Source organism: Drosophila novamexicana, unplaced genomic scaffold, assembly GCF_003285875.2.
Source record: "Drosophila novamexicana strain 15010-1031.04,08,12 unplaced genomic scaffold, DnovRS2.1 tig00000193-arrow-pilon, whole genome shotgun sequence".
Lineage (NCBI taxonomy): Eukaryota > Metazoa > Arthropoda > Insecta > Diptera > Drosophilidae > Drosophila > Drosophila novamexicana.
In genome coordinates this window covers 7,698,116-7,724,308 of record NW_020824787.1, presented here as the reverse complement: position 1 = coordinate 7,724,308, position 26,193 = coordinate 7,698,116, and the positions used below count along the sequence as shown (strand labels likewise).

Below are 26,193 nucleotides of genomic sequence, written 5' to 3'. Positions count from 1 at the left end.
TGGCACAAACAGCTGTTGCAGGGCTGTTAACAGGGCTGCAGCAGATTAACATACAGCTGCTTGCCGCACACGTTGGCAGCACCCATAACGGCTGTTGGTCGCATTGCTCACATTTCACAAGTCGCAATTTGTTTATTATTTAACACATTTTTTCTGTATAAAAGTTGCAATTTTTGCAATGTATTTAAACTACCTGCCGCGTGCGCCATGCAAGTGTCTACAATATTTGCTGCAAATGCGGCAACTGCAACTGTTGTGCCGGCATGTAAACAATGGCGCCAAGCCGCCCATTCGAGACGCCTCCTGGCTGTGCGAGCCGAGGTTGGCAACTGGGCAGCTGCTGCTGCCGCTTCCAATTTCTCACAATTACAGCAGGCGACGTGCGTCTAGCACCGATATCCAAGGCACAGTGGAACAGCAACAGGTGCTCAGCAGCTTGGAGGAGCTGGAGGATGGTTGCGAATCAATTAGCCTGCAGAAGGATGCACTCAGTTTGCGCTTGATCGCAGCACGTAGTCCACAGGAGCTCTTGGATTTGTGTGCGCCGGGCCAGCTGCCGTCTACGCATCAGGTGCAGTGCATATCGCTGCTCTGGCCACATTTTCAGCGTCTGGCGGCCAGCGAGAAGGAAGCGCTGACAGCCCAACTGCAGCAACGTGTGCCGAAGACCCTGACGCCCCAGCTAGTAGCCGCCTTGGATGTGAACGACCTGAGCTGCTGCTATTTGTATCTGCGCAAAATGCACGTGCCCAATAGCGATGACACGCTGGAACGGATTCTGCTGCGTGCCCTAAATATCATTGAGCTAGCAACTGAGGGTCAGCAGCTGAGGCTGGTGCCGCTGCCCGCACTTTCTCGCCTACTGGTGGCCATCAATTTGGAACGTGACTTCTTTACGCCGCTGGTCTGTCGCAACTTTATGCCGCATCTGGAGCGGCATGTGGCCAATTGCCACAGCGAGCAGGATGTGCGTCTGTTATCCACCTGCCTCTTCCAGCTGCATCCGCTAATTGATGCCGAACTGCTGGCGGCATTTAAGCAACGCGTCCAGGAGCTGCTGCAATGTGGCACGTTAGGCAGTGACACGCCCAAGGCGTTGCTCAAGCTGCTGCACATGCTCAATATGCCCAGGTGGTCGCATCTAAATACGGCTCTGATACGCCAGCTATTGTTGGGGTTGCGCAGCTGCCTGCCAACGCTGGAGCCCAGCGATCTGAAGAGCGTTTGTCGCACCTTTCTGCATCATCAGGAGCCGGTGGCACTGATGCAGCCACTGAAAATGGCCACAGAGCGACTGCTGCAGCAGGAGCCCACGCCAGATGCCCTGTCCTGTGCGGTGCCATTTGCCTCGCTGCAGCAACGCGATGCCTACATACAGCAGTTCCGTCAGCTGTTGCACTCCAAAGCCGCCTGGCAGCTGCCCAATGCAAGCGGGCATTTCTTCAGTGTGCTGCGCGCCCTGAAGATAGCCGATGTGCGGATCTGTGATGCGTACTGGTCAGCGGTGGTTGGTGTGCTGTCAAATGATCCCCAGGAGCAGCGGCATTTGCGTTTTTTGCGCCATTGTCAGCGCTACATGAACTTCAACAATAATCTTGGCGGCACGTATCGCCATCAGGGCGTGGAGCGCACGCTCAGTCGCATGTGCCTTGATGCCATTGAACGGGATGTGGCGGGCAGATTGCCAGCGCAATTCGCACGTCTGGCTTCCTTTGTCTTGGCCTATGGCCAGACACCGTTTGGCTGGAAGAAGTTCCCAAATCTGCTGCTGAGCAAAATGCTCGCCATGGCGCCACAATTTGATATACAGGATTGTTTTCTACTCGGTCGCGGCATGCAGATCGCCTGCGAGCTGCGTTTCCGCCAGCATGTACCACATCTGCTGGCCATGCAGCTGTCCACCATGGATAGCATTCTGATTGCCTGTGCCGAACGGCATTTAGGCAACAGCGAACAGCAGCCGCTAAATGCCAGCGATCTGAGCGTTTTGGTGCGCACACTAAGTCATCGGAAAAGTGAGTCCTTCCATAAACTTGACAACGCCTGCTCCTTATCGTAGCTTAATCCTTTACAGCGCTAAAAAACACCCAGGTGTATAACCAGGCGCTGTTGCATTATAAAACCCTTCAGTGCAACGATCTCAATTCGCGTGTGTTGCGAGAAATGGCATATAATTTTAATGCTTCGCACTTTTTTGTGGCCGGCCTGTTGGAATCCATGTTTGACTATATCGCCCAGCAGCATGAGCACATCACAGGCGACACCGTCGAGAAGGTGCTCACCTGTGCCTACAATCTGGGCTACACACCTGCCTCACTGGAGGCATTGGACTATGCTGCTTTGGTGCTACTACGGTGCGTCTCGATTATTTCTCTTTTGACTATCTTTTTCCACTTCTTCAAAAATGGAGTACATTCAAAAGGCTTTACTTTGAAATTGGGTATAGATCCCAACTTGAATACCATCTTTAAAAAAAACTTGATAATTTCATAACGATCGGATAAATAATTAATTTGACTAATAGTCGAGCGACTATCCATGCTAATAAGCCTTCTCTCGCTCTCCTCAATTTCGCAGAGATTTTGATCACATGAGCGGTTTGTCCTTGGTGCAGTCGTGCCTGGCGCTGTGCTTCTATAAGACCATTCCGGAGCAGCTGGTCAATCGAGTGTTCTGCGTCAAGTTCATACAGCGCATCGAGGATGAGATACAAATCTGTTACTCAAAGGCGACCTATCCGGGGCTGGTGCTCAATCGCGTGATGCAACTGAATCGCACCGTTTGCCTGGATCTGCCCGAGACAAATGTGCCCTGGTTTCAGCAAAACTACGTCGAGGCGCAGCTCAGCAAGAGTGGGTATTAAGAAAATCCTAGTTGACCCAGCATAACCGAAGCGTCTCTCTTTTAGAACCGCTTGTGCCCAGCGCTTTTAGTGCGGATGTCAAACATCTGCTGCAGGATTTGCTCAAGGATGAGAACTATTTTCGCTGCAATCACACAACGCCCTATGGCTATCAAATTGATTTCGTGATACATTTCGACAAGGATAAGAAGCTTATACCAGCGCCGCCAATGGAGGCCACCATGTTGGACCGCATAACCAAGTAAGGCGAGGTTTCTTTCCCACAAGTGTGGAAGAATCAAAGCTTGTGTACAGCTCTTCAAATATCAAATTCAATTTGAGAGGCGTTTCGCACTTGGCGGGAAATCCACCCACCAGAGTGAGGTGTCAATAATTAAAAGAGTAACGATTGGTGCTCAAATTAATTTTAGAGATCTTTGCGAGAATACGTTAGACTTTTTTCCCTTGCATGGCCGGGGCATATCCGTTGATATTTCTATATCTAAGTTAAACTAATATGAAATATTTAATTTCTTACCAGGGTGGCGATTCTGCTGCTCAAGCTGGACTCATTCTGTGAGAACGATCTGACTGCGTTGCGTGGTCCCGAATCGCTGAAGATCAAGCATCTGGAAATGATGGGCTATAAGGTGTTGCATATTAACGAACATGACTGGAACTCCAAGTACATGATGGCGCCGGGCGCCAAGGCCAACTATTTGAAATGCCTGCTGCAAATTTCACGTTAGATTAATAATTGTTAAAAACAGTTTAATTCAATTAGGGCTTACGTTTAAATTAGTTAGCTTGTGATGTTGTTCTTTATGTTTTTGTCGTAATTAGCAAATGACTTGTGTATATATTTATCTATATCTACTTCTAGTCACATAAAGCTTGACTTTGAAACATAGTTTGCGATTTAAGAGAAGTTTTTATATTTGAAACAAGTGGAAATTAAAATAGCGATGAGTCTTAAAAAGTGTGAATGTATGAGTGGAAAATTAATTGTAATTAATTCCAAATTCTATGAAATATGAGTGAAAAGTGAATGAAATATGAATAGATGTGAATTATAGATATGACAATAACTTTAGCTTAATAAACGCTCTAATTAAAACAGATATTTTTGTTATGTTTAAAATCGCGTAGAATATAAGTCAAAAGTAAGAAATAGGAATGGCAATTTAGGGATTGCAAATGGAGTAGGAATGTAAACCCTAATTGACTCCTTATATTTTGTTTTAAATCGCGAAAGGTAAATTATGTAAATATAATTAATGCGAATCATAGGAATAGGATTCCTTATATTTTTCTATTTGAAATCGCGTGGAATATATGTGGCAAGGCTACTGGGAGCAAGTGTTTAATTGGAATGAAAAGACATTTGTCAAATGCTATTACTCCTGCGATGCACACCATTTGTAGGCATTGTTGAACATAAGCTGCCAGGGACTCTCCACTTGCGTGGCGGGCACATCAAAGCCCGGCGGCACATATGGCCACTGATACATGGCGCTGCAGCGTTCCGGATGCGGCATCAGCGCCAAATGTCGGCCATCCGGCGAACAGATGCCAGCAATGCCCTTGGGGCTGCCATTGGGATTCATGGGATACAATTCAGTGGGCGCACCCTTATCATCGACATACTGCAGCGTTACAAGCTGCTCGTCGTGCAGCTGGTTCAACAGCTCCTCGCGCTGGAACGCAAAACGTCCCTCGCCATGGGCCACCCAACAGCCCAGAACCAGATCGTGCATGTTGCTCAGCATTATTGCGCGACTCGGCGGTATACGGACCGTCGACCAGCGACATTCAAAACGCTTCGAGCGATTATGAAGCAGTGCCAATGCGGGCAAAACAGGCGTCTTGTCCGTGGCCTTTATGCTGCCCACGTAGCCAATCAATGTCATCAGCTGGCAGCCGTTGCAGATGCCCAGCGAGAAGCTATCCTCGCGCATTTTAAATGCCTCAAATTGCGGCTTGAGCAGCGCGTTGTGCAATATGTTTGCCGCCCAGCCCTTGGCGGAGCCCAAGGTATCCGCATAGCTAAAGCCGCCCGGAAAGACCAGACCACGATACTGCGACAGATTTGTGGTGCCTGTAAAGGGAAACGTATTCAGTTTGAATATTTTAATGTTGGAAAACGGATTCTTTGGCGACTCACCTGCCAGCAGATCGGACATGGTCACATCGTGCACCTCAAAATTGGCACGCAGCAGACTGGCCATCATCTCCCGCTCGCTGTTGACGCCCTCCTCGCGCAGCACAGCCACACGCACGGTCTGAACGCAGCGCTTGAGCGTGAGCTCTGATTGTAATTGGGCGGGCGCCTTATATTGCGGCGCCTGGCGATAGTTGAGGCTATCGTATTCGGATTGTGCGCACTCAACGTCCGCTTGCAGCTTCTCCAGCTCGTAGCTGGTGCGCTCCCATTGCTTGTAAAGCTGAAGCAGTGGTTCGGAGAGCAAAGTGTTGTCGCCATTTTTAATCAGCACCTGTGCCGTGTCCAAGCCAAAGCCATGTGTCTGGCCGAGATAATAATTGGGCACATTCGCAGCCTGGAAGCGAGCACGCACTGACTCCAGCTGGTCTGCATCCACCTCCAGCACCCAGCCGCACTCCTCGCTAAATAACAGGCACATGTTCACGCCAATTGTGCCACTGACAGCATCGTAATCGGTAATGCCAGCCGCTGCCTCCTGGATGTCCAGCTGCAGGCCACTCAGACCACCAATGGCCATTTCCAGCAGGCAGACAATTAAACCGCCATCGCTAACATCGTGCCCGGCGAGCAGCAGTCGCTCGCCCAACAGGCTTTGGGTGAGCTCAAACGCCTGGGTCAGCACTTGGGTCTGTTGCATGTTGGGTGTGGTTTCGCCCTGCTGGGCGTAGGCTTGCGCCAGCGCTGAGCCGCCCAGCCGTGCACTGCGCTCAATGTTAATCCAAAGCAAGGCGCTGGCTTTACCCCGCGCCGGACCCTTGAGATCGGGCGTAACGCGTACGCGCACATCCGGACAGGGTGCATAGGTGGAGAGGACGAGTGTGCCGGGTGATTTGATCACTTCACCATCCACTTTGGCGGCCATGGAGAGGGAGTCCTTGCCGCCATCGATACCAATGCGCAGCTCCTGAAGCACCTTGCTGAGCGACAAACAAGCCTGGTACATTTTGTAACCCTCGCCTTGCAATTTGGCTGCCCACATCCAATTGCCGGAGCACTTGATGTCCGCCATTTCGGTGATCTTGACAAAGACAAGATTACTGAGCGCCTCAGCGACGCACATGTGCGCCATATTCTGAGGACTGATCAGCCCCATTATGGGCTGTGTGCCAATGGAGGTGGCAATGCCGGCTGTGCTGAAATGAGAGACGGTGGTCAGCGCGTAATCGGACAGCGGTGCCTGCAGTGGACCCACACACTGCTGCTGGGCTATCAGGCCGCCCACACAGCGATCCACCTTGTTGGTGAGGAAGCGTTTGCTGCCCACCGCAACAATGCTCAGCACACGCTCCAGTGCATCCGTTAGCTGTATATCGGTGGGTAGCTGGAGCGGTTTGCATGGATTCATTACGGATTTCAGCTCATAGGTGCGCTTGGGCATGTCACCCAGGACATGCGATAGTTCCAGATCGAATGGCGCGGCGCCGTAGCTTTTACGCGCCTCGGGCAGCAATGCCTGCTCCATGTCGTTGGGTGCGGCGTGTTCCACCAATGTGACCCGGCCATCGCCGGTGACCACGCCCACAAAGCTTATGGGACAACGTTCCCGGGCGCAAATCTTTTCGAGCAATTCACGATCCTGCGGCTTGCAAAGAATCGCATTATTCTCCTGATATTCGGCGCCCCACAGCTCCAAAGCTGTAATGGTCGGATCACCCAGTTTGAATTCCTCCGAGAAGATGATGGCGCCTGCAAAATCTGGCTCAACCAGTTCCTTCAGCACATTACCGTTGCCGCCAGCGCCCTGATCGTGTATGGCCAAGATGGGATTAAGTGCGCCAAGTTCGATGCAGGCGCGCACTACACGATTCAGTTTATTCTCCATTTCCGGATCGCCACGTTGCACGGCATTGAAATCGAGCTCAGCATCTCCGGAGCCTTGCACCTCCACGGAGCTGGCAGCGCCGCCACCAACGCCAATGCGATAAACCGGACCGCCAATCTTGGCCAGCAGCTGGCCACGTTTGGGCGTTACCTTCTGGCGCATGGCAGCGGGCATGGTGCCCAGGCCGCCGCTGAACATAATCGGCTTCACATACTCCTCACGCGTCTTGGTGTTGGGCTGGCCGGCATTGTACAAGCCATACGATATGGTAAAACCGGATATGAGTGGCTCCCCAAACTTGTTGCCATAATCGGAGGCGCCATCGCTGGCCTCGATGAGCACCTGCAGCGGCGGTGCAAAGGAGCCGGGATACTTGAGGCCCACCGGCTCATACGGCTGACTGTAGCCGGGTATATGAAGGGCACCCACGCAGTAGCCGGCGGTGCCAGCTATGGGCAGGCCACCACGACCCACGCCCTGCACATCACGCAAACGGCCGCCGGTGCCGGTGGTGGCACCACTAAAAGGCGCCACGGCTGTGGGCATATTATGCGTTTCGGCTGTGAATATCAAATCCGATCGGACACTGCGCAATTCCACAATGCCGGGCGCACCGATTTCACGCGGCTGCAGTGCATCATGCTCAAAGCCGACAATGGCGCTGCTATTATCGCTGAATTTGATGGTATTGTTCGGATTCGTGTTCCGCTGCGTGTCCATAATTAGGTCAATCAGCGTGCTGGGCAGCTCCTGGCCCTCGTACACCATGCGGCCACGGAAGAACCAATGTCTGGAGTGCTCGCTATTGCTCTGGGCGCAATCGAACAGCTCCACTGTGGTGGGATCACGTTTCAGTGTCTGCGAAAATAGCTTGTAATAGAAGTCCAAGTCGTAGTCGCTAAAGGCCAGGCCCAACTCTCGATTAATCTCCTCCAGAGCGGCGCGCCCTTGCGCCATCATTGGCACATAATGCCAGGCAGCCAGCTGTGCCGGCAGCTGCTCATCGAAACTCTCGCGCGGCATATTCGCTGCCGTATACTGGCAGTGGGTCATCCGATCGCCGAGCAGCGCCACAAAGCTGGCGACCTCACGGGTCGCTGCCCGGCCAAAGGTCAACAGATAACGGATAGAGCTCTCCATGCGTCGCACCTCAGTATAGCCCAAATTCTGAAATATATTCACACAATTGGTCGAGTAGGGTGTGGAGAAGTTGAAACGTGGTCCAATCTCCACGAGCATTTCAAGCTCCGCATCGTTTAACTCCAGTCTCGTCTGCTCGTTAAGACTGCATATCCTTTGGAGCGGCTGCCTCACCAGCCACCTCAACAGATGCTCCAGCGCAAGCGGAAATCTGCACATCTCATGGTCGTACTCCAAGTGATAACAGCGCTCCATGCGCACCGAGATCAGCTCCGGGTCGAGCGTCTGCAAGCGCTGCAGTACGCGCTTATCCTCGGCACTATCGAAGGCGGCCACATCGTAAAGTCGCAGAATTCCCATTATCGATTAGCTGGTAAAAATTGAGAAATTATATAAATTAATTCTACTAAGAAAAATGTCCGCTTAGAAGTCAATTCACATAAATATAAGCTCATCCTTTTTAGGTTAATAATTAATAAATAAATTATTCTTTGAAAACTTATTACTTTCGTTTAAGAAAATAAATTATAAATAAATAAAAAAAAATAAATCTCAAATATAACTTATTTGATAGTTCTATAGATTGTTCCATTTACAGAGTTTTCACTGTAGGCTTTTCGGCAATCGGAAAAGCACATCACATAAGTCTTTAAAATGAGCTTTAAATTGATCGCATGCTAAAAAAATCTAACTGCAGTTTTCTTAACTGCAGCTGTTTTTAAATAAAAGCTTCTCAGCACACACACACACTTGCACATACACTCCCACTCTCTATTCAGGTAGCAAATGTGAAAAAGCTCTACACAAAATATTGAATGAAATTCTTCAAATTGGTTAATATACCTTAACGGATGCAGAGCGAGGGGATGGCTAATAATAGTAGTAAAACATACACACGCGGCATAAACAAAGCGCGACGCCGGTTAATAACATTTACTTTATTTAAAAACGATTTTACACCCACGCGCGGAGGACACGACCGATCATGAAGATAAACGCGCACAGACTAAATCCTCTCATCAAGCACAAGTCTGTGCTAAGCCTGCATTTGCACTAATACACTAACATTTCTCTGCGCACATTATCCACAATGCCTTTTGCTCACACAATAGCGCTCTCGGCTGTATAGATAAAGACAGAGAAATGTGGCATCCCACATGCACACTGGCACCAACTGCAGCGCGCAGGTAACGGGATCAAAAGCATTAGCACCAGTGGCGTGTCAGCAGCGGATAAATGAATTATTTCTCACGCTCAGCTAGTGTACACTTTTTGGATAAAGGCGCTCTGCCAGTGCGATTATCCGTGCTAGTGCAGCCACTTGAACATTGGTCTTTATTTAAATCCCTTCGCTCCACTTCATTATATTGATGGAGTGTTAAAATTAAGTTAATCGGATAAAAATATATGTATGTACAAAATATATGTACATATGTAACTGTCGCCTGAACAAATCGACATACATACACACGCATACAATAACAAATAGCACAGTTTGAAAGGTTTTAAACACACGTTTTGACACGAAATATTGCTTCCACGCCCACTTTACAAAGGTTCTTGCCTACTCGTGTTTCAGCTGTTTTTATGCCTAATGCCAATTGCATAATTCTTACTTTTGTTGTTTTTTTTTTTGTTTGTTAAGTCCAATTTTTATACGTGCGTTCCTTAGACGCTTCTCAGCCAGACTGAGCTCTGGCTCGAGCACTGGAATCTGGTGAAGCTGTCAAAGCCGTTGACAACCGGAGCGGTAGCTGCCTACGAGCACCCTGGCAGGGGGTTATCAACCACAGATCAGCGCTTCAAGTTACAGCAGACGCCCAATTGCAATTGCAGTCGTTGCATTGGCGTCACAATTTGTTGCTTGTTTTTGTTATTGTGACTGGAACGCGCTGATAAACAGCAAAAGCGTAAACATATTTTTTTGCCAGCACAAACACGACCAGTTATTGCTAATAATATACAAATGCTAGTAGATTATAAATTAACTAACCCAAATTGGAATACAATAAGCGACGCGCACGTGCACGTGCAAATGAACAGCGCAAAGAACACTGGGACTTAAAGAGAGCGAGCAAGAGGGAGAGAGCCTAAGCACAATGCGCACGTTTTATAAGCGTCAAATTGCCAACTGGGGCTGAGAAGTTCACAACAGCTGTTTAAAGCTTTTGGTTGTCCTGTGTTTGAGTAGTAATGGCATAAAGGGTATACATGATCCAAAGGGTTAATATAACATTTTAAAACATTTTCTAGGTAACTATTTTATTTTCCGACAAAAGATCACCTTTCAATAAGACCCGCATTTTTAATACTGATACTAATACTAATCAAAATAAACACAAAATAGATGATTTATATAGATAGCTGTAACTAGCATAGCAGGCACATAAGCTGTTAGCCTAGATTTTATATAGCTTTCATAGCGATGACTTTATTTTCGTTAATTACAGTGAATATTACAAATTTCCATAGGTACAAATATATGAAATAATCAGCAAAACTATTTTTATATAAAATTGGAACTGGAACCTCATTCAACGGATCTTAAAACCTGGTTGACGAACTGAACTTGGTTTGAACCATGAACCAGCGACAATTTTCTTCTTTTTTTTTTTGTTTAGTATTTAATGCCATGATTAATTGATTTTATTTTGGCAATTGAATGCCTTTTGCACAATGTAATTATTTGGCAGATATTCATATATATATAATATACATATTTTTTTTTTTTACAAATATATTATTCAACAAACTGCCTATGTTTAATTGTATGTCACGCGCTCATCACTGTGCAGGGTATAAAGCAACAAGAGAAGAGCTTTTAGCTGTGCATTTGTGTTGTTGTTTTGTGACGCATTGCCGTCGGACTCGTATAGCAACTGCTGCGGAATCACATGCAGCAACATCACAAAAAGCTTTCCGAAACAAAAAAACGTGTGCACTCACACAGCTGCACATTTGGCTTATCTTGATTTCATTTGATGTATGTATGTATGTATGCGCATGTATTCCGATCAATTTAGCGGTCATCAGCGTTGATAGTTGGCAGCCAAATCAGCAATATATGCAAGCATATATAACATATTTATATTCCAATAATGAAAAGCGTTTGTACTTGAATATGTATTTTTCTTGAGCGTTTTGTTGACATTTATTTAGTGCTCGATTTATGTGGTTTTTTTTTCGATTTTGGTTTCTTAAAATTTTCTGCATATTACAAACTATATATGTATATATATATTTATTTTTAAATAAATAAATTTGCTACTATGCTGATGTTGGTGTTGTTGCGCGGATCTTGTCATTGCCTGGCTGCCTGCCTTATCGGCTTTGTACATTGGCCCAATCTAAACAAAAAAAAAAACAAAAAAAAAAACCAACGCGCACTTGACTGATAACCATGGGAAAAGTTCCACATTTCCTTCTTTTTTTTTCGATTTTTTCAATTTGCTTTTTCTTTTCTAATTGCTTTACAAAAAATATATTAAAGCAGACGAATAAAATATTTCGCTTGCCATTTTGCAAGGAGAAAATATTGTAATTGAATATTCTTATTGTTCGTTTGCTGCTTTGTTGTTGTTGTTGTTGTTAATGTATCTATGTTCCGTTTATTTGTTATTGTTATTGTTGTTGTTGTTGTTGTTGTTGCTGTTGCTGTACTACAAAGCAGCGTACCCGACGTTGCGCCTACTACGGTAAATTCCTATTCACTACGCCCAACAGTCCCCACATACGCATGGAGATGACCGCCTTTCCATATACATCTATGTTATGTGCATTGCTTTCGCCGCCTTGGCTGCCTGGGCACCAATCTCGTCCATACTCTTTCGCGCACTCTCTGTGACCTCGTCGATGGATCGCCGCGTACTGTGTATTAGTTCGTCTGTGCCGCGTGCAGCCGAATCGGCGATGCTCTTCACTTCCGTATTGATGAGGCCAATTACCCATTCGAGGCCTTGACGGCCCTTGCCCGCATTCGAACTGATTGTGGAGGTCAGTAAATCTTCCATATAGTGTGATAGTGGGACACCATAGACAGTTACTGTCGCCTCCTGCTTGAGCAGGGTCTTGCTCGAATCAGTGGGATGCGGCTCATAGTAGAGCACCTCGTCGACACTTATGTTACGGCAAAATGTTAAATTGTTTGTCTTTAAGACCATCTGCTTGCGCTGAGGATCCACTGTGGAGCGTTCGCTGGCAAAGCACGTCTTGGCGGTGCCAATTAACGCGTGCGTCCACTTCGGAAAATACCATTTGGATTGAACCAATCGATGTGTGTGTAGCACACCGTTAACTACTCTGCGCTCAACCACATCGGTGCCAATGATTGAGGGTGTCATGGGATTTGGATATTTGCGCCATGCCGCCTGTGTAACCGTCTCCCACGGATGGTTGAAGACATGCTCGGACGTCCAGATTTTCATTATGCAAGCGTCGTTGGCGTTTTCGTCACCGTTCGTGAGTGTGAAATGATATTTATATTTCTCTCTCTCGTTGTTTCGCAATCGGGTCGCGACACTGGACTGCCTGTTATTCGCCGAGGCAACAGGGCAGAATAAAATATAAAAAAATGTATGTGTTTAGGCACGTTTTACAAAAAGAATTTTGAGAAAAAGTTTTATATATTTTTGTGACAAGTTCAGTGGACCGACCTTTACTCAGGTGTTCTGCGAGTAATGTGACCGACTGCTATCGATGCCTCTGTTCGGGCTTGGGCTATCGATAGTCAAATAATTAAATGTGTGGCCACTCTTAAAACGAAAACCAACATCGAAGTGTATCGACATCGTTGGACGAGGGGCAACACTGAAAACGAACAACACTCGCACCTGGCATTTCAAAAGCAGCATAAATTATGCTACCCTAAATTGCAATTCGTAAACAAGGAGCAGAGGACTTTCTTCAATTGGACTATACTTTCTATTTTTACGTTTTAATGATATAACCCTTAACATAAACACTAACTTTACCGATTTAACGTGAACCTATTCTACACCAAACGTTCGCATGTAAGTCTCATAAGGACGCGAGTCAATGCGTCTAAGGCGCTCCTCCAAAAATTTTCGAAACTCATGCATATCATCAGCATCCTTGACTATTTTCGTCAACTCTGCATTGAGGCAATCCTGCAGCGCCACTTCATTTGGAATGTGCGCTTCCTTCTTGAGCACTTTTTCCATACGCCGTATTATTTGATTGCGTATATTAAAGTTCTCATAGTCCATGATTTTAGTCAGTGCCCTGGCCGGCGTACGACGTAAACTGTTTGACGTTTTTGGTAGCACAATTGACGATTCAGGTTCAGCTGGACTATTCAAACGGTTTGACTGCTGCTGCTGTTTCTGCTGCTGTTCCTGTCCATTCTGCAATTTGTCGCTCTCGTACTCCATCATTTTGGCCAGCGCACGGACAGGTGTGCCGCGCAGACTAATCGTTGAGGGAACAGTTGGTGGCTGTGGCTGGTCATGCCCGTTCTTGTCGGTTTCAGGGTCCGATTGCTGTTCAATGTACTCCATTAACGATGGCTCCTCTGGGTGCGCCTGCAAATCGGTTTGCGCTGCTGTCATCGATTGTTGAAAGTTGATCAAATGAAATACGCCATTCGTATCGTAAAACTTATAGCCCAGCATTTCGAGGGCAATTTCAGTAAGTAAATAAGACATCTTAGCGAAGTTTTCAACTTGATATTTCTGCTTAAGAAGAAGACTTCTACTAGAGATGAGTTACGCTCGATAGTCAAATCACAAAAATTGTTTATTTATCTAAATTTGGTGTGGCTACATCGGTCGATGTCAGAAACATATGTTTTGCCTACGCTTATGCATTGATGTAAGCATCTACGCACATAGATATGTAAATACATTTGTGCCTATTACCAAATTAAAGCAAACAAAGCGCATTTTAAATGTTTGTACGGCCCAAACATTCTTAGTTAATGAGCCGAACGCATCAAAATGAAAATCAACGAAAAGAACCTCTGTGTGTTTGCCAGATCGCCGCCGTTTGACATGGAAGGTTAGTTAATTAACGAAATATACATATATAAATACATATCTCACATATGCTATTATTAATCATACGCACAGGTTTTCTTAACAAGCGAGGCGAAATAAATAAGGCATTTCAACGACGCTATTTCGTGTTAAAAGGCAATCTGCTCTTCTACTTCGAAACGCGCCTGGACAAGGAGCCACTGGGTCTCATCATAGTCGAGGGCTGCACCATAGAACTATCCCAGGAATCGGATGCGGATAATTACTGCTTTGAGATAGCGTTCAATGGCAATCGCACCTATATACTGGCAGCCGACACACAGGAAAGCATGGAGTCATGGATGAAGGCCCTAACCTGCGCCGGCTACGAGTACAAGCGGATTATTGTCGCCGAGCTGCAGCGGCAGCTGCAGGAAATCGAAGACTCACGGAACAGTAAGTAACGCAGCGAGGCGACTAACAAACCTGCTGACTTTAATTGTTAAACTTAATTACTCTTTTTTGCTGCAGAAATGCACAACGATCGCCGTGATCCCTCCCAGGCTGTGACGGATGCGCCGGGCAAGCCCAAGCCGCCGCCCAGACGCCAAAATCCATTTAATCGTCCAGCTCCGCCGCCGCCGCTGCCACCTTCTGATGCGTCTGCGGCGGCGGGCCTGCGCGGCGGCGTAGTCATGTCACCTATGCCTTTTATACCCGGCTACTTTGGCTCGAGCAATGCGAAAGCGCAACAGGAGCTCCAGTTTCTAGGTAAGCCAAGCCGCATGACGTCATCAGCCGAGTCACTCGTCAGCTGTTTACCGAAGGTTTTTGCCTCAGGCTCAACGTTACACGGCGCGAACGAAAGTGAAAATAAGCAAAGAACGCGTTATCTTCATAATATCGAAGATTAGATACCCTAAATTATGTTAAATTGCGTCTATTGTAGGCATATTTTATCTTAGTTCGATGTTGATAGGCTTCTGTTCTTCCCAAGACAATTTACTTATTTTAAACTTATTAACTTAACTTGCCACCAACACAATCCTAGGCATGTAGAATATATTTCGTAAAATAACAAATCTGATTCAAAATAGATCTAAATTTTGAACAAATTGTTCCGATTCAAATGGCAATCATATATCCTTTGATCCGTTCCGGCAACAGAAACACGAATCTGTGCAAAGTGCCAGCAAGACTTTAGGACCGAAACCAAGAAATAGGCAGCCAGGCGCACTTTGATGCCCCTCTCCACGGTGTGTTACAAATGTGGTCACAAAGTCAATATACTCGCGGCGGTAGCGCTTAGTGCAGATAAGCAATCAGTTTGTCATTACCGTTGCAGCCAGCAAGAACCGTGCTTTAAATAATTGTTCGGCGCAAGCCAGAGCTTATCTCAGTTACTTTTGCATTTTCGTTCGGAATGCCGTTTTGCGAGCTTATGACAAAAATCTGCTGTATATTCCCAAAGAAAGGCTATAAATTGTTGCGTGTTACAGATAATGGCAACGGCAATGGAAACGGGAGTCCACAGTCAACGCCCCGGGCACAACGACGTCAGGCAGCAGCAGGTGCATCGCCGAGCATCTTCTACAATGATCTGCCCGTGGCTACGGCCAGATCTACAGTATTAGCCAGCTGCAATAACAACAATAATAGCAAGCCGATCGATCGCTTGGAGCAGCAGCGACGCGTGGCCAAAGCCGTTGAGGAGTTTAAGCGGAATCACGAACGATTCCGACAGGTTGTCATGCCCGACATTGTGGCGTATCGGGAGCGCCGAAAACAGCCGCTGATACAATTCTAGAATATGCAATTGCGAATCATGCATTGGGCCTAACTTTTTAATTATACAATTCATGTGCTAAACGAGAAATTTACCTTTAAAATTATATTTATGTTCGATTTCCATAATATTTAAATATACAAGAAAAGACCTATCAACTATTCAATTATTGCCAATACAATCGCATTACATTAAGAATTTGTATGAAGCCTAACCGATTCGTTTATTTATCCTATGGCTATAACTGTGCGAGATACTCGCGCAGCAGATCGTTGCGTTCACGCTGTATCGCATTGGACTCTTCGATCCGTTTGCTCAGCTCTCGTATGGCAGCGATGCGATTGCGCTCCAGGATTAGCAGCTGTCGCTGCTGCTCCTGGCTCACGGACAGATCGCTGGCATTGTCTGTGGCCAGGGCTTGTGCGTCAACTGTTGCGCTGCACATATCCGCCAGTGCTGTATGCTGCTGCTGCTGCTGTTGCTCCGCTGGCAATGAATCATCTTCCAGCTTTATGGTGGCGGGCGCATTTTCATTATGAAACATTTCATCGAATGTGTCATAATATTCCCAGCCAACGCGTTTGCGTCCGGTTTTTCTGAGCGTTTCACGGCATGTTCGATACGTTTTCTTCATGTTGCGCCATTTGCGATCACAGATATCCTCATTGATGCCCTTGAAGCCGGCACGCTCCATGCCATCCACAATCTCTGTCCAGAGGGCACGTTTGCGGGTTTTGGGATCACGAAATCTGTGACGCCGCTCCGAATAGAGTTCGACCAGCAGCTTGGTGCTCTTGAGATTCCAGTGCCATTCCTCTGCGCCGACCTCGCACTCCAAGTAATAATGTGTGGTTTCAGTCTCGTCGTTGTCCATTTTATCCATATCCTGGCCTAAAAGCCAACCACTTTTTTGCGCTCCAAAAATAACAATGTTCTTTTGTTGTTGGGCCGCGATTACTAGGGCTACCGACTACTATCGTTAGAGACACATACAAAAATATCGATAGTTGTATTTTTATGAATCGAAAAAAAAAGTATAGAGCCACTCCATGTGGTATTTTTGATTTTAGTTATTTTTGTGTTGCGAACTGTGCACACACTTCATCCTATTGCTGGTTAGCGTTTTGTTGTTTTTGCTGCGTACGGAACAGGAACGGTATACGAAAAGTTATTAGTTGTAAAGCTTGAAATGTAAGTTATTAGCGCGTAATGTAGCCTTAAATTTAGTGATCCTTTAAGTTTCGGTGTGGCTAAGCATTACGTCTTTCAAGCAATGTTTGATTAGCTACTTGTCGCGCTGTCTTTGTATACGCTGTGTGTTTTGTAAAAGTGACGCCAACATTTCAAATTTGATTTTAAGCCGCCGTTCAATTAAATCATTTGTTTGAGATAGCAGACATTAGTTACCGCCTTATTAGCTGACAGATGGATAAACAGATATTTTCATTTAATGCGAATTTGTGTGCTTTTTCAATGAAATTGCAAAAGTACCGCAGTCGGCGTTAGCAGCGCATCGGGCTTACTTTGTTGGCGTTCATTTTGTTTTTCCATGCTTGCAAAACCACCACACACACACACACACATACGATGCACGCACACATAGAACGAACAGCGCGTGAGAGCTACGATTAGAGATGAGCGCTTCACAATATTCGCAACAAGACACGGGCAGTCATTTTGCAATACTTTAAATTAAATTTCATTAAAACTTTATAATTTTTGATGAGCAAACTAAAGAGTACCGTTAAGCTAATAAAAGCGCAGCTTAGATTTTTAAAAGTTGTAATGCCTAAATAGCCAATTGTAATAATAAATCAATTACAAACACGTACGCGTCTTGTCACGCACGCAGCACTAACGGCAACCGCTACGCTCTGCTGCGTACAAATTCTGGTTCTGGTTCTCAACGCTTGCTGGTCTCTTTACAGCCGCAGAGAGACAAAGATAGAGAGAGAGAGAGAGAGAGATAGAGACGCATTACTGCTAATTGAAAGATGTCGGCTAAGCGCAAGGCAGGTGGTAACGGGGCCGGTCCCAACAAGCGTCACCCAAAGAAGAAGGAATCGGACTACGAGGATGAGTTTAGTGATGAGTCCGACGATGATTTGGCCCAACAGCAGGCGGCCGGCCAAATGGAGGTGCTAATACCACATGATAATCTGGATCCACCCAGTAAGCTGCCAGAGGATCTACTGGCCACGCTGGAAAGGACGCCGGGACAGCTGCTGCTGGCTGGTATGGTTACCTGGGATCTAACCGGCAAACGGGATCGAAAAAATGTCACAAAAGTGCGTCCCAATCTGTATAGCTTTCATCGCTTCACGGATGAGAAGGTAAGTCCTGCTGGAAGTGTGTATTGATATGAAATGAAATTCATATTTTGCCCTTATGCCAACTTGCAGTACCGCTCCGTGGCCAGCGGTCCCACTGCGGCGCACACAATACTCATCAATATGGATCGCAAGGCACTTGGCTTTGGCCGCAATCCCAGCGGTCAGTTGGGCTTGAGTCAGGACATCAAGCTGGTGGAGAAGCCCACAATCATTCCTGCACTGGAACAGCTGAACATTGTACAAGCCGCCGCTGGGCGTCATCATACGCTTTTCCTTACCGACACGGGCACAGTTTACGCCTGCGGCGAGAACAAGTCCGGTCAGTGCGGCGTGGGCAATGCACATCCCAATATCTTTACGCCCACTCCGATTAATTATCGTGGACCGCCTATAATACGCATTGGATGCGGAGCCGAATTCTCAGTTATTCTCGATATCAAGGGCAATTTGCACACATTTGGTTTGCCGGAATATGGCCAATTGGGTCACAATACGGATGCCAAGTATTTTGTGAATGCCAATAAGCTGTCATTCCATTTTGAGACATCACCGAAAAGGGTTGTACTCTACATTGAGAAGAGCAAGGAGGGACACGTGACACCCGTGGATGGTGTACAGATTGTGGACTTTGCATGTGGCAACAATCACACGGTATGTGCCAGGATTTTTATAAAGATGCGGCACACTAAACGTTTATGTCTTAATTAACAAACAGGTGGCCATCGACTCCAAAAAGCGCGTTTACAGCTGGGGCTTTGGCGGTTTTGGGCGCCTGGGACACGCCGAGCCCAAGGATGAGATGGTGCCGCGTCTTATGAAGTTTTTTGATGCCCAGGGTCGTGGCGGACGCAGTGTCTACTGCGGTTCAACATTCAGTTTGATTATCAACGAGCTGGGCCTGCTCTATCTCTTTGGGCAGAACAAGAAAACGGGCGAGGCCAACATGTATCCCAAGCCAGTGCAAGATTTAGCAGGCAAGTCCACCTAAGCATCCATGATAAACCTTACTAAAGCCCTTTCTCTATATATTCATATACAGGCTGGAACATAACAGCAATTGGCTGTGCCAATACCTCAATCATGATATCGGCTGATGATACACTGATTGCCTGGGGCGCATCGCCAACCTTTGGTGAGCTGGGCATTGGCGAGTTTCAAAAGTCGTCGACGGTGCCCAAGGAGGTGCCCAAAATGGACAACATTAAAATACCTCAGGTTACCATGGGCTATTCCCATACAGCATTGCTTGTGGACACCACACACGAGGCTACCAAGCAGAAGTATGAAAAGATGCCCGAATATACTATTGAAGATTAGAGAAATGGGTGCTCTTCATTCCCCCAAAAGCAAGAAAACAAAAAGAAATGATTTATATATTTAAAAAATGAAAAACAAAAAAAAAACACACATTAAGTATACCGCTGCCAACAACAATACTGCTCTATATACATAGATACTATAAAAAACTTGAACTGATCAACGAAACTCTGCTGCTACTTACTGAAAGAAAAAACACAAAACACAAAAAAAAAAAAACAACAACAAAAACAAAAGCAATTAACTCATCAACATTTTATGCTATAAGTTTAAAGTACTTTACTACTCCGAACTTAACCATCATCCAAAAATCAAATATCTCAAATATCGTTTGTGTATTTATCAGCTGTACGATTACGATTCATAATTTGGTAATTAGTTTTCGTAATTTATTCTCTATTTATGATCTAATTTGTATAATTCACTGTCTTTAATTTATTGCCGCCCATAATTAGGCTTAAAATTTGTCCAAAACCTCTATTCCAATCAAACAAAAATACATTTTAATATTTATATATATATATATTTTATAAAATATGCTGCTTAGTTATATAAGACACCTTCATTTACAGTATTGCATTGTCCATTTGCGACAGCATCATGAACAACAACAACAACAATAACAAGAACAAAACAAATAAACACAACTACAATGTATAATTAAGCGCATAAGTTACATAAATAAATATATATACAAAAACAAAATCGAAGTATACAACGGAAGGAAATCCAATACAAGTTGCAACTATTTAAGTACATCATGCATTAATATATACAAAAATATTTAAATAAAGAGAAAAAAAACATGTTAGTATTTAAACTGAAATTGATTTATTTATACCGATTGGTTGAACACGTTTTAATTGAATTTTAGAAATAAAAATCCACAAAATTTAACAACTTTTACGAAAACTATTTTGCCAACAAGAGAGTTTCAATTCGAAAAGTTATTCTAAAATATATTTTTTGATTTGATATAAAAACACACAAAAACTATTTTGTATCAAAAAAAAAAAAAGTTAATCCAAAATTTCGATTTCAATTTTCGAGCGTTGATTGTACGTTTTTGTCATAGTATTATTCTTCCCTTTTGTCCTTTTTATCTCTATGTATATCCAAAACTCGTATTAGCCCTAATCAGAGCGCAGCAGGGTCCTGGCGACTAAATGAAAGCGAAAGTCAAGCACTTGAGAAAGCAAAAAGCTTTCTCCCTGACCCAAAAAAGCTTCCTGATTTCGGCGCCTGTCGGTGTCGGCGTCTCTCGCGACTTTTAACTCCGAACTCTGCTCTCTGGCTGGCTGGTTGGCTTCAGCAAAATTTTCACTGTCACAGAGGACAGTCTTCCGCCGTAGTCCTTTCGTGTTATGTGCGCCATTGAGGAACAATTTCTGCACATCGCACATTGAGTTTTATTTTAGTTTTTTTCCCAACACACACACACACACAGACACGCACACCAACACGCACACACACGCAAGCACGCACACGCATCCAAAGATTTTTTAAAACAATTTTATAAACGAAATCTACATTAAAAACCAAACAACAACAAAATGTAAAAAAATATTTGCTAAAAGTGTATTTGATATATAAAAAACAAAACAAAAATACAACAACGACTCAGACGCGCCCGCTGCAATAACGATATTTAAATACTTATATATATAAAACAAAAATAGTACTAACTGTAAATTACAGTGCCTTCGATAAAGTAAACAACAACAGTCGCTACACAAAACAACAGCAAATAAATCCGTTAGCTTTTTTCATTTTACATGAAGCGCGCAACAACAAAACTGTAAGTTATTACGTATACGCAACGCGCGTGCATGTATGTATGTTGTGCTTATATGTGTGTGCACGTGTGTGCGTGTGTGTGTGTGTGGGAGTGTTTGTGTGCGTTGGCGTTGCCGTCTACTGATTCCACACTAATTGTTATTCAGCTTCTTTGGCCACGCCACGCATTTTTATGGCTCGTAATTATAGCGTCGTTTTTTACACGGCCAATAGGAGTTTTTGTCTCGCTCTCTCTCTCTCTCTGTCGCCCTCTCTTTATGTTAATGTATGTGTGCCGTCTTTGCCTTTGCCCTGCCCACGCACTTTTCATTGTTCGCCGCTAAACTTTACACAAGTTGCCGTTCCCGAAAAAGTTTCTTTTTTGTTTTTTTTTTTTTTTTTTGGCTTTCAAGTGAAGAAGGGCAAAGACAACGGTAAGCGCTCTCACACGCACACTAACTTGTTTGTTTGCCATTTTGTATTGTGGCAGGCACGAAGTAGCTATAAGACGCCTGGACATTCACCAACACGCTCGCACACGCACAAATTGTTAGCTGTCAAATCAATAAGAACAGACAAAAGCAGCGGGCGAACAAAACGCCATCATCAAGTTGCTTCTCTTGCGCGCTGTGTATATGTGTGTGTGCTGTGTGTGTGTGCTGTGTTCTGTGTGTGCTGTATGTGTGTGCGTGTGCTGTGTGTATCTTGTGCGTGTGTATCCTTGCGCCTTGTTATTAAATCACCTGTGGCTGACAGTTTTCATATTAGGGTGCAATAACAACAATCGAAGCCATCTCTTTCCATCCCACGCATTACGTATACGCCCCGGATCCTGGATTTTATCTTATTGGCTTCACTTTTGTCCATTCAAACAGCAGGGAGCTGGCGGTGTGCAACGGCATTTTGTCACCTTTTATGCCTGCTGCCGACATTTGAGTGACGTAAATTAATATAGATTCACATTTAAATTTCCAATAAGAAAATCAAACACGCCTGCGTTAAAAAGTTGCCTTTCTTATTTGCAGGGGTATCTCTTAACTGGCTGCTCATTTTATTTGGAATTTTTTACTTATTTGATTTTTATAGGTTTTTTTTTATATTCAAGCTACTTTCCATAAATTATTGATTCTTATTCTTATGATAATTGGAATAGATATTTTTAACGCCTAGAGTTTAATAGATTTTAAAAAACTGCAACAATGTGACAAAAGCTAAGCCAACAGGTTATTTTTATTATGCTGCAGAATAAAAATACACGGGCACACTCATACACACACACACACGCATTACTTTACACATGACTTTTGGCCTAAGGAAACCGACAATATGTGAACATACACACACACACTCACACACGCAGGCCGCGATTAAATTAACGCAAATTAAGCAGATTAAGCAAACGTCAGTCACATCATCCACAGCAGCCGCACAATGGGCAGAAAGCAAAAGCATTGACGTTGACAAAAACTCACACACACAGGCACACGGGCACACACATGCACAAATTGCGCTGAACAATGGCGGCGGCTGAAATGCCAACAACAACAAAAATTGATACACACTAGCGCGAGACCAAACCACACAAACTGACGCAAGCAAACGCCACACACACACACACACACACACACACGCGCGCACAGGCACGCAGACAACAAAGCGCGCTGTCTGCCAGAGCTTTTGTGCATACACGCACACACACGCGTGTGTGTGGGTGCCTTTTAATCATTGCTGGAACAAAACATGAGGGTGACTCATGCCGCGTGAGCAAACAATTACTTTATGGCAAGTGTTGCGCATTGTGATCAAATCTTGAGTCACCCTTGCGCCTGATGTTTTGTTTCCGCGCTTAATGAGCTTCGCTTGGTCGTTCGCCCGCTTGTGATAACAATTTCAATTAAAGTTTTTAATAGCTCAGCTTGCATTTATTGCTCCTGCACATGCAGCATCATTTAAATTTGCGCCTTGCGTCTTTTCTGTTGCTGTGCTTTAACGCGCAATTAAGCCTCTAGTACGCCCCCGGAGCCGCACATTTTCTTGATGGGCTGCCGCACAGCAGCCGGCATGGGTTTGAAGGTGACGTCAATCCTTGCGGTTGTTTGTCGTGGGCGCAAAGTGCAAGGTTGCCATTCATTTTGGCTTGGCAAAATGGGGCACGGCGGAAGGAAGCACAGCACTAATCTCTGAGTGCGCCCTGTTCGCATTGCATAAGTGTCAGTGTCAGGCAAAGGCTCTTGTACAAGAGTTTATGTGTGCGTGTGTGTGTGTGTGCGCCAATGTGTGTGAATGTGCGCATGTAGCTGTCACTTTGTGTGTCCTTGTTGAAACAAAACAAGAATGAATGCAACACCATTTGCTCGACTTGCTTACACCTCGTAATTAACAGTTAAGAAATTATTGATTTTATAGCAAAGGTGTCGATTTTAAGCAATATTTTTTATTTTTGTTTTCCTTTGCCCTTTACTGCTTATTTCTTATTTCATCTTGTTGAAACGAATGTAATTAAATCTTTTATCACGCATACGTCGTGTTTGTCGTCACAATAAAATGTAGTATATTTATAGGGGCGCGTAAATTTCAATTTCATTCTTAGAAATATGTTGTTTATAAATGCAAAAGCCAGAAATTAGTTTAAGGCGTTGTGCTCCCATTACCAATTTATCAATAATAGTATCTACTCTATGCACTCAATAAGTAATGGGTATAAAAGACTGATGATGATGGCATTTTGTTACTTGCTACCTATTTTTTGTTCCTCCAAGCAGCACCAGCACCTAGCACCTTTAGTATGCAATGAGGCAGCCAGACAAACGCATCGACAACGATCGGCAGCGCCAAGTATTAGTAATAAACGAGTTTGATTAAAGGATGAATAGCAACAACCTGCAGCAATGGTGGGAAAACTCATATCGACGACAGCACCAACAGCAACCGACTGTCGATAGCAATATCGATAACGATAACTATAGCGATACCACTGAACAGCTGCACTATGCGCTTCTCGAGCAAAACCATTTTGGCGGGGACAGCGGCGGCATTGATGGCAATTTTGGCGGTCAATTGGCCAGCAGCTTTGACTACGATAGCTATGGCAACTTTACGCTGACCAATCCCTATGATATTGAAAGTGGCGCGGATACTGAGCATGCGATTCCATCATTGACTATTCTACTGCTGGCCATTAGCTATGGTCTGGTTGTATTTGGCGGCGTTGTGGGCAATTCAACATTGGTACTCACCCTGTGCTCGGCATCATCGGTGCGTTTACGAAATCCTTTGCTGCTGGCCGTTTGCATTGCCGATCTTCTGGTTACGGGCATTTCAGCGCCAGTTACGCTGCTGAATCTGGCCATGAATCGGGGCACTAGATCTTTACCACTTTTACTATGCAAACTTATACACTATGTTCAGGTAAGCACAAACAATGTTAAAAATGATTAAATTTTGTAAAAACTTCACTTTTTATTAAAAACTATTCGTGTCCGATTTCGCGCACTTCTATGGCCGCGTTTCTACTGAAAATAAATCGATTAACACTATTAGAAATATCGTCTTTTAACAGCACCAACTGAGCTTAACAGCCAAATGTTAAAAGCCCAGGACTACAACTGATCATTTTTTAAGACGCCAATTTTTTTTATTTTGTTTTTTTTTTTTTTGTAAATGGTTTATTTCGTTCTCAATTTTATGTAACCCACAGGTCATGCCAGTGGCAGCCAGCACAATTTCCTTCTTCATGCTCTCGCTGGATCGTTATGCCACCGTAAAACATCCGCGCTTGGCCCAGTTGCGACAGCGTCGCTATCTGCACGTCTCGCTGGCCATCCTGTCGTGGATTGCCTCGGCAGCTATCAGCACGCCATTCTTGTTTGCCTATAAGATAATAGCCAAGTCGGTGATCATCAAGGGCGCCGAAACGGGCACAACGCCAAACCCAGTTAGCATTAGCTGCACCTCAGAGTTGGGAGCCAATGCCATGTTCATGTCGTTTATCATCTTTCATACAATTGCGGTGTTTGTGCTGCCCGGCGTGGGTGTGCTACTCAATCATTATGGTGTACGTCGCAAGCTCTGTGCATTGTCGCTGACCGCCCGAGCGGCGCACGGCGAACTGCCGTTGCCCATGCCGATATTGCGCCGTCAGACCCACATGGTTATAGTTACGGGTTGCGCGAATGCTCAGCAGGCAGGCTGCGGTGGAGCGACCACAGTCGATGACACATCCAATGGAAATGGCAATGGAGGCGGCCAAATTGCCATCAATCCGGGAGATATACAATTGCATAACTTACAGCCATGTCGGCCGGGCTCCAGTGCGGCACTTGAGCCGGGCTCCTATCGCTCCAGCAATCCCATTTCGCCCAGGTAAGCCAATAAGCCCAATCAATTTAAATGTAGCGAATCAATCAGGACAATGCAATCTTTCAGGGCAATGCGGGAGATTCGTGCTCATTCACAACGGCAGCGCATTTTTCGTGCGGGCCGCGGTCCGGCTACGCCTGGTATACCTCTGCCTCAGACGTCCACATTACGATCGCGTCGTCATCTGGCCAATATGCTAATTGCTTCCGCCTTAATCTTCATCGTATGCTGGGCACCGCACGTCTTCTGTATATTCTATAAGAATTTCGGTTATAAGCAATACTGCAGCAAAACTTCCGTCTACTTCAGTCTGTTATTGGGTAAGTAATGGCTATATATGGGTTATATTATTATTTTAACGACCCGGGTAATTACTAATTTTGGATTAGATACAGTATTTAAGCTTGGATTTTAAAAACACTCAATGTTTTCCATTTGAGATAAGTCACATTCGAACATTTTTCCAACTTTCACTTATATGACTAGACGCATGAGTTCACATTCAAGGATTAATTTGAAGGCCAAGTGCAATCTTTTAGTCTTGGTCCAAAGAAGGAATCGCTACCTCTTTGAGAAATTCTTTTTTGAATTCAGTCCTCTTCACAGGGAAGATTGGCGCAAG

The 26,193-nt window shown here is 45.0% G+C and overlaps 7 protein-coding genes across 9 annotated transcripts in view; 4 read left to right on the top strand and 3 right to left on the bottom strand.

Annotated features, from left to right (window-relative positions):
• The first annotated feature begins 126 nt into the window (after positions 1 to 126).
• LOC115759182 lies at positions 127 to 3,610 on the top strand. The gene is made up of 5 exons (XM_030700057.1): positions 127 to 2,015; positions 2,075 to 2,354; positions 2,578 to 2,852; positions 2,909 to 3,104; positions 3,384 to 3,610. Exons 1-5 carry the CDS (start codon positions 179 to 181, stop codon positions 3,589 to 3,591), a joined length of 2,796 nt encoding a protein of 931 aa, XP_030555917.1. The 5' UTR covers positions 127 to 178; the 3' UTR covers positions 3,592 to 3,610.
• A 622-nt stretch (positions 3,611 to 4,232) lies between these two features.
• Positions 4,233 to 10,065, bottom strand: LOC115759181 (phosphoribosylformylglycinamidine synthase). 2 transcript variants are annotated; one of them, XM_030700056.1, is made up of 3 exons: positions 10,022 to 10,065; positions 5,007 to 8,398; positions 4,233 to 4,940 (listed from the first exon to the last, which is right to left on the bottom strand). In XM_030700056.1, the coding sequence occupies exons 2-3, from the start codon at positions 8,386 to 8,388 to the stop codon at positions 4,240 to 4,242; spliced, it is 4,083 nt and encodes a 1,360-aa protein (XP_030555916.1). In that variant the 5' UTR covers positions 8,389 to 8,398; positions 10,022 to 10,065; the 3' UTR covers positions 4,233 to 4,239. The 2 variants fall into 2 exon arrangements, with proteins under 2 accessions (XP_030555916.1, XP_030555915.1); XM_030700055.1 differs by lacking the exon at positions 10,022 to 10,065 and adding an exon at positions 8,872 to 8,962.
• Positions 10,066 to 11,136: 1,071 nt separating this feature from the next.
• LOC115759212 (protein slowmo) lies at positions 11,137 to 12,672 on the bottom strand. Its single transcript, XM_030700103.1, has one exon. It carries the CDS (start codon positions 12,450 to 12,452, stop codon positions 11,793 to 11,795), a length of 660 nt encoding a protein of 219 aa, XP_030555963.1. The 5' UTR covers positions 12,453 to 12,672; the 3' UTR covers positions 11,137 to 11,792.
• Positions 12,673 to 12,881: 209 nt separating this feature from the next.
• On the bottom strand, positions 12,882 to 13,718 carry LOC115759211. Its single transcript, XM_030700102.1, has one exon. The coding sequence runs from the start codon at positions 13,689 to 13,691 to the stop codon at positions 13,014 to 13,016; it is 678 nt and encodes a 225-aa protein (XP_030555962.1). The 5' UTR covers positions 13,692 to 13,718; the 3' UTR covers positions 12,882 to 13,013.
• Positions 13,719 to 13,802: 84 nt separating this feature from the next.
• LOC115759210 (sesquipedalian-1) lies at positions 13,803 to 15,829 on the top strand. Its single transcript, XM_030700101.1, has 4 exons — positions 13,803 to 14,043; positions 14,115 to 14,456; positions 14,532 to 14,771; positions 15,500 to 15,829. Exons 1-4 carry the CDS (start codon positions 13,983 to 13,985, stop codon positions 15,805 to 15,807), a joined length of 951 nt encoding a protein of 316 aa, XP_030555961.1. The 5' UTR covers positions 13,803 to 13,982; the 3' UTR covers positions 15,808 to 15,829.
• A 1,016-nt stretch (positions 15,830 to 16,845) lies between these two features.
• On the top strand, positions 16,846 to 20,226 carry LOC115759209 (protein RCC2 homolog). Its single transcript, XM_030700100.1, has 5 exons — positions 16,846 to 16,977; positions 17,715 to 18,119; positions 18,189 to 18,770; positions 18,835 to 19,093; positions 19,159 to 20,226. The coding sequence occupies exons 2-5, from the start codon at positions 17,781 to 17,783 to the stop codon at positions 19,434 to 19,436; spliced, it is 1,458 nt and encodes a 485-aa protein (XP_030555960.1). The 5' UTR covers positions 16,846 to 16,977; positions 17,715 to 17,780; the 3' UTR covers positions 19,437 to 20,226.
• A 997-nt stretch (positions 20,227 to 21,223) lies between these two features.
• Positions 21,224 to 26,193, top strand: part of LOC115758700 (alpha-2A adrenergic receptor) — a 33,669-nt gene continuing 28,699 nt past the window's right edge. Inside the window, exons 1-4 of one of the 2 annotated variants that reach the window (XM_030699449.1) lie at positions 21,224 to 21,234; positions 23,975 to 24,620; positions 24,910 to 25,574; positions 25,638 to 25,891. In XM_030699449.1, coding sequence (XP_030555309.1) covers positions 24,078 to 24,620; positions 24,910 to 25,574; positions 25,638 to 25,891 — 1,462 coding nt within the window. In that variant the 5' untranslated portion in view covers positions 21,224 to 21,234; positions 23,975 to 24,077. Of the gene's footprint in view, positions 21,235 to 23,928; positions 24,621 to 24,909; positions 25,575 to 25,637; positions 25,892 to 26,193 lie in introns of those variants that run through there. The other variant, XM_030699448.1, reaches the window with a different exon arrangement.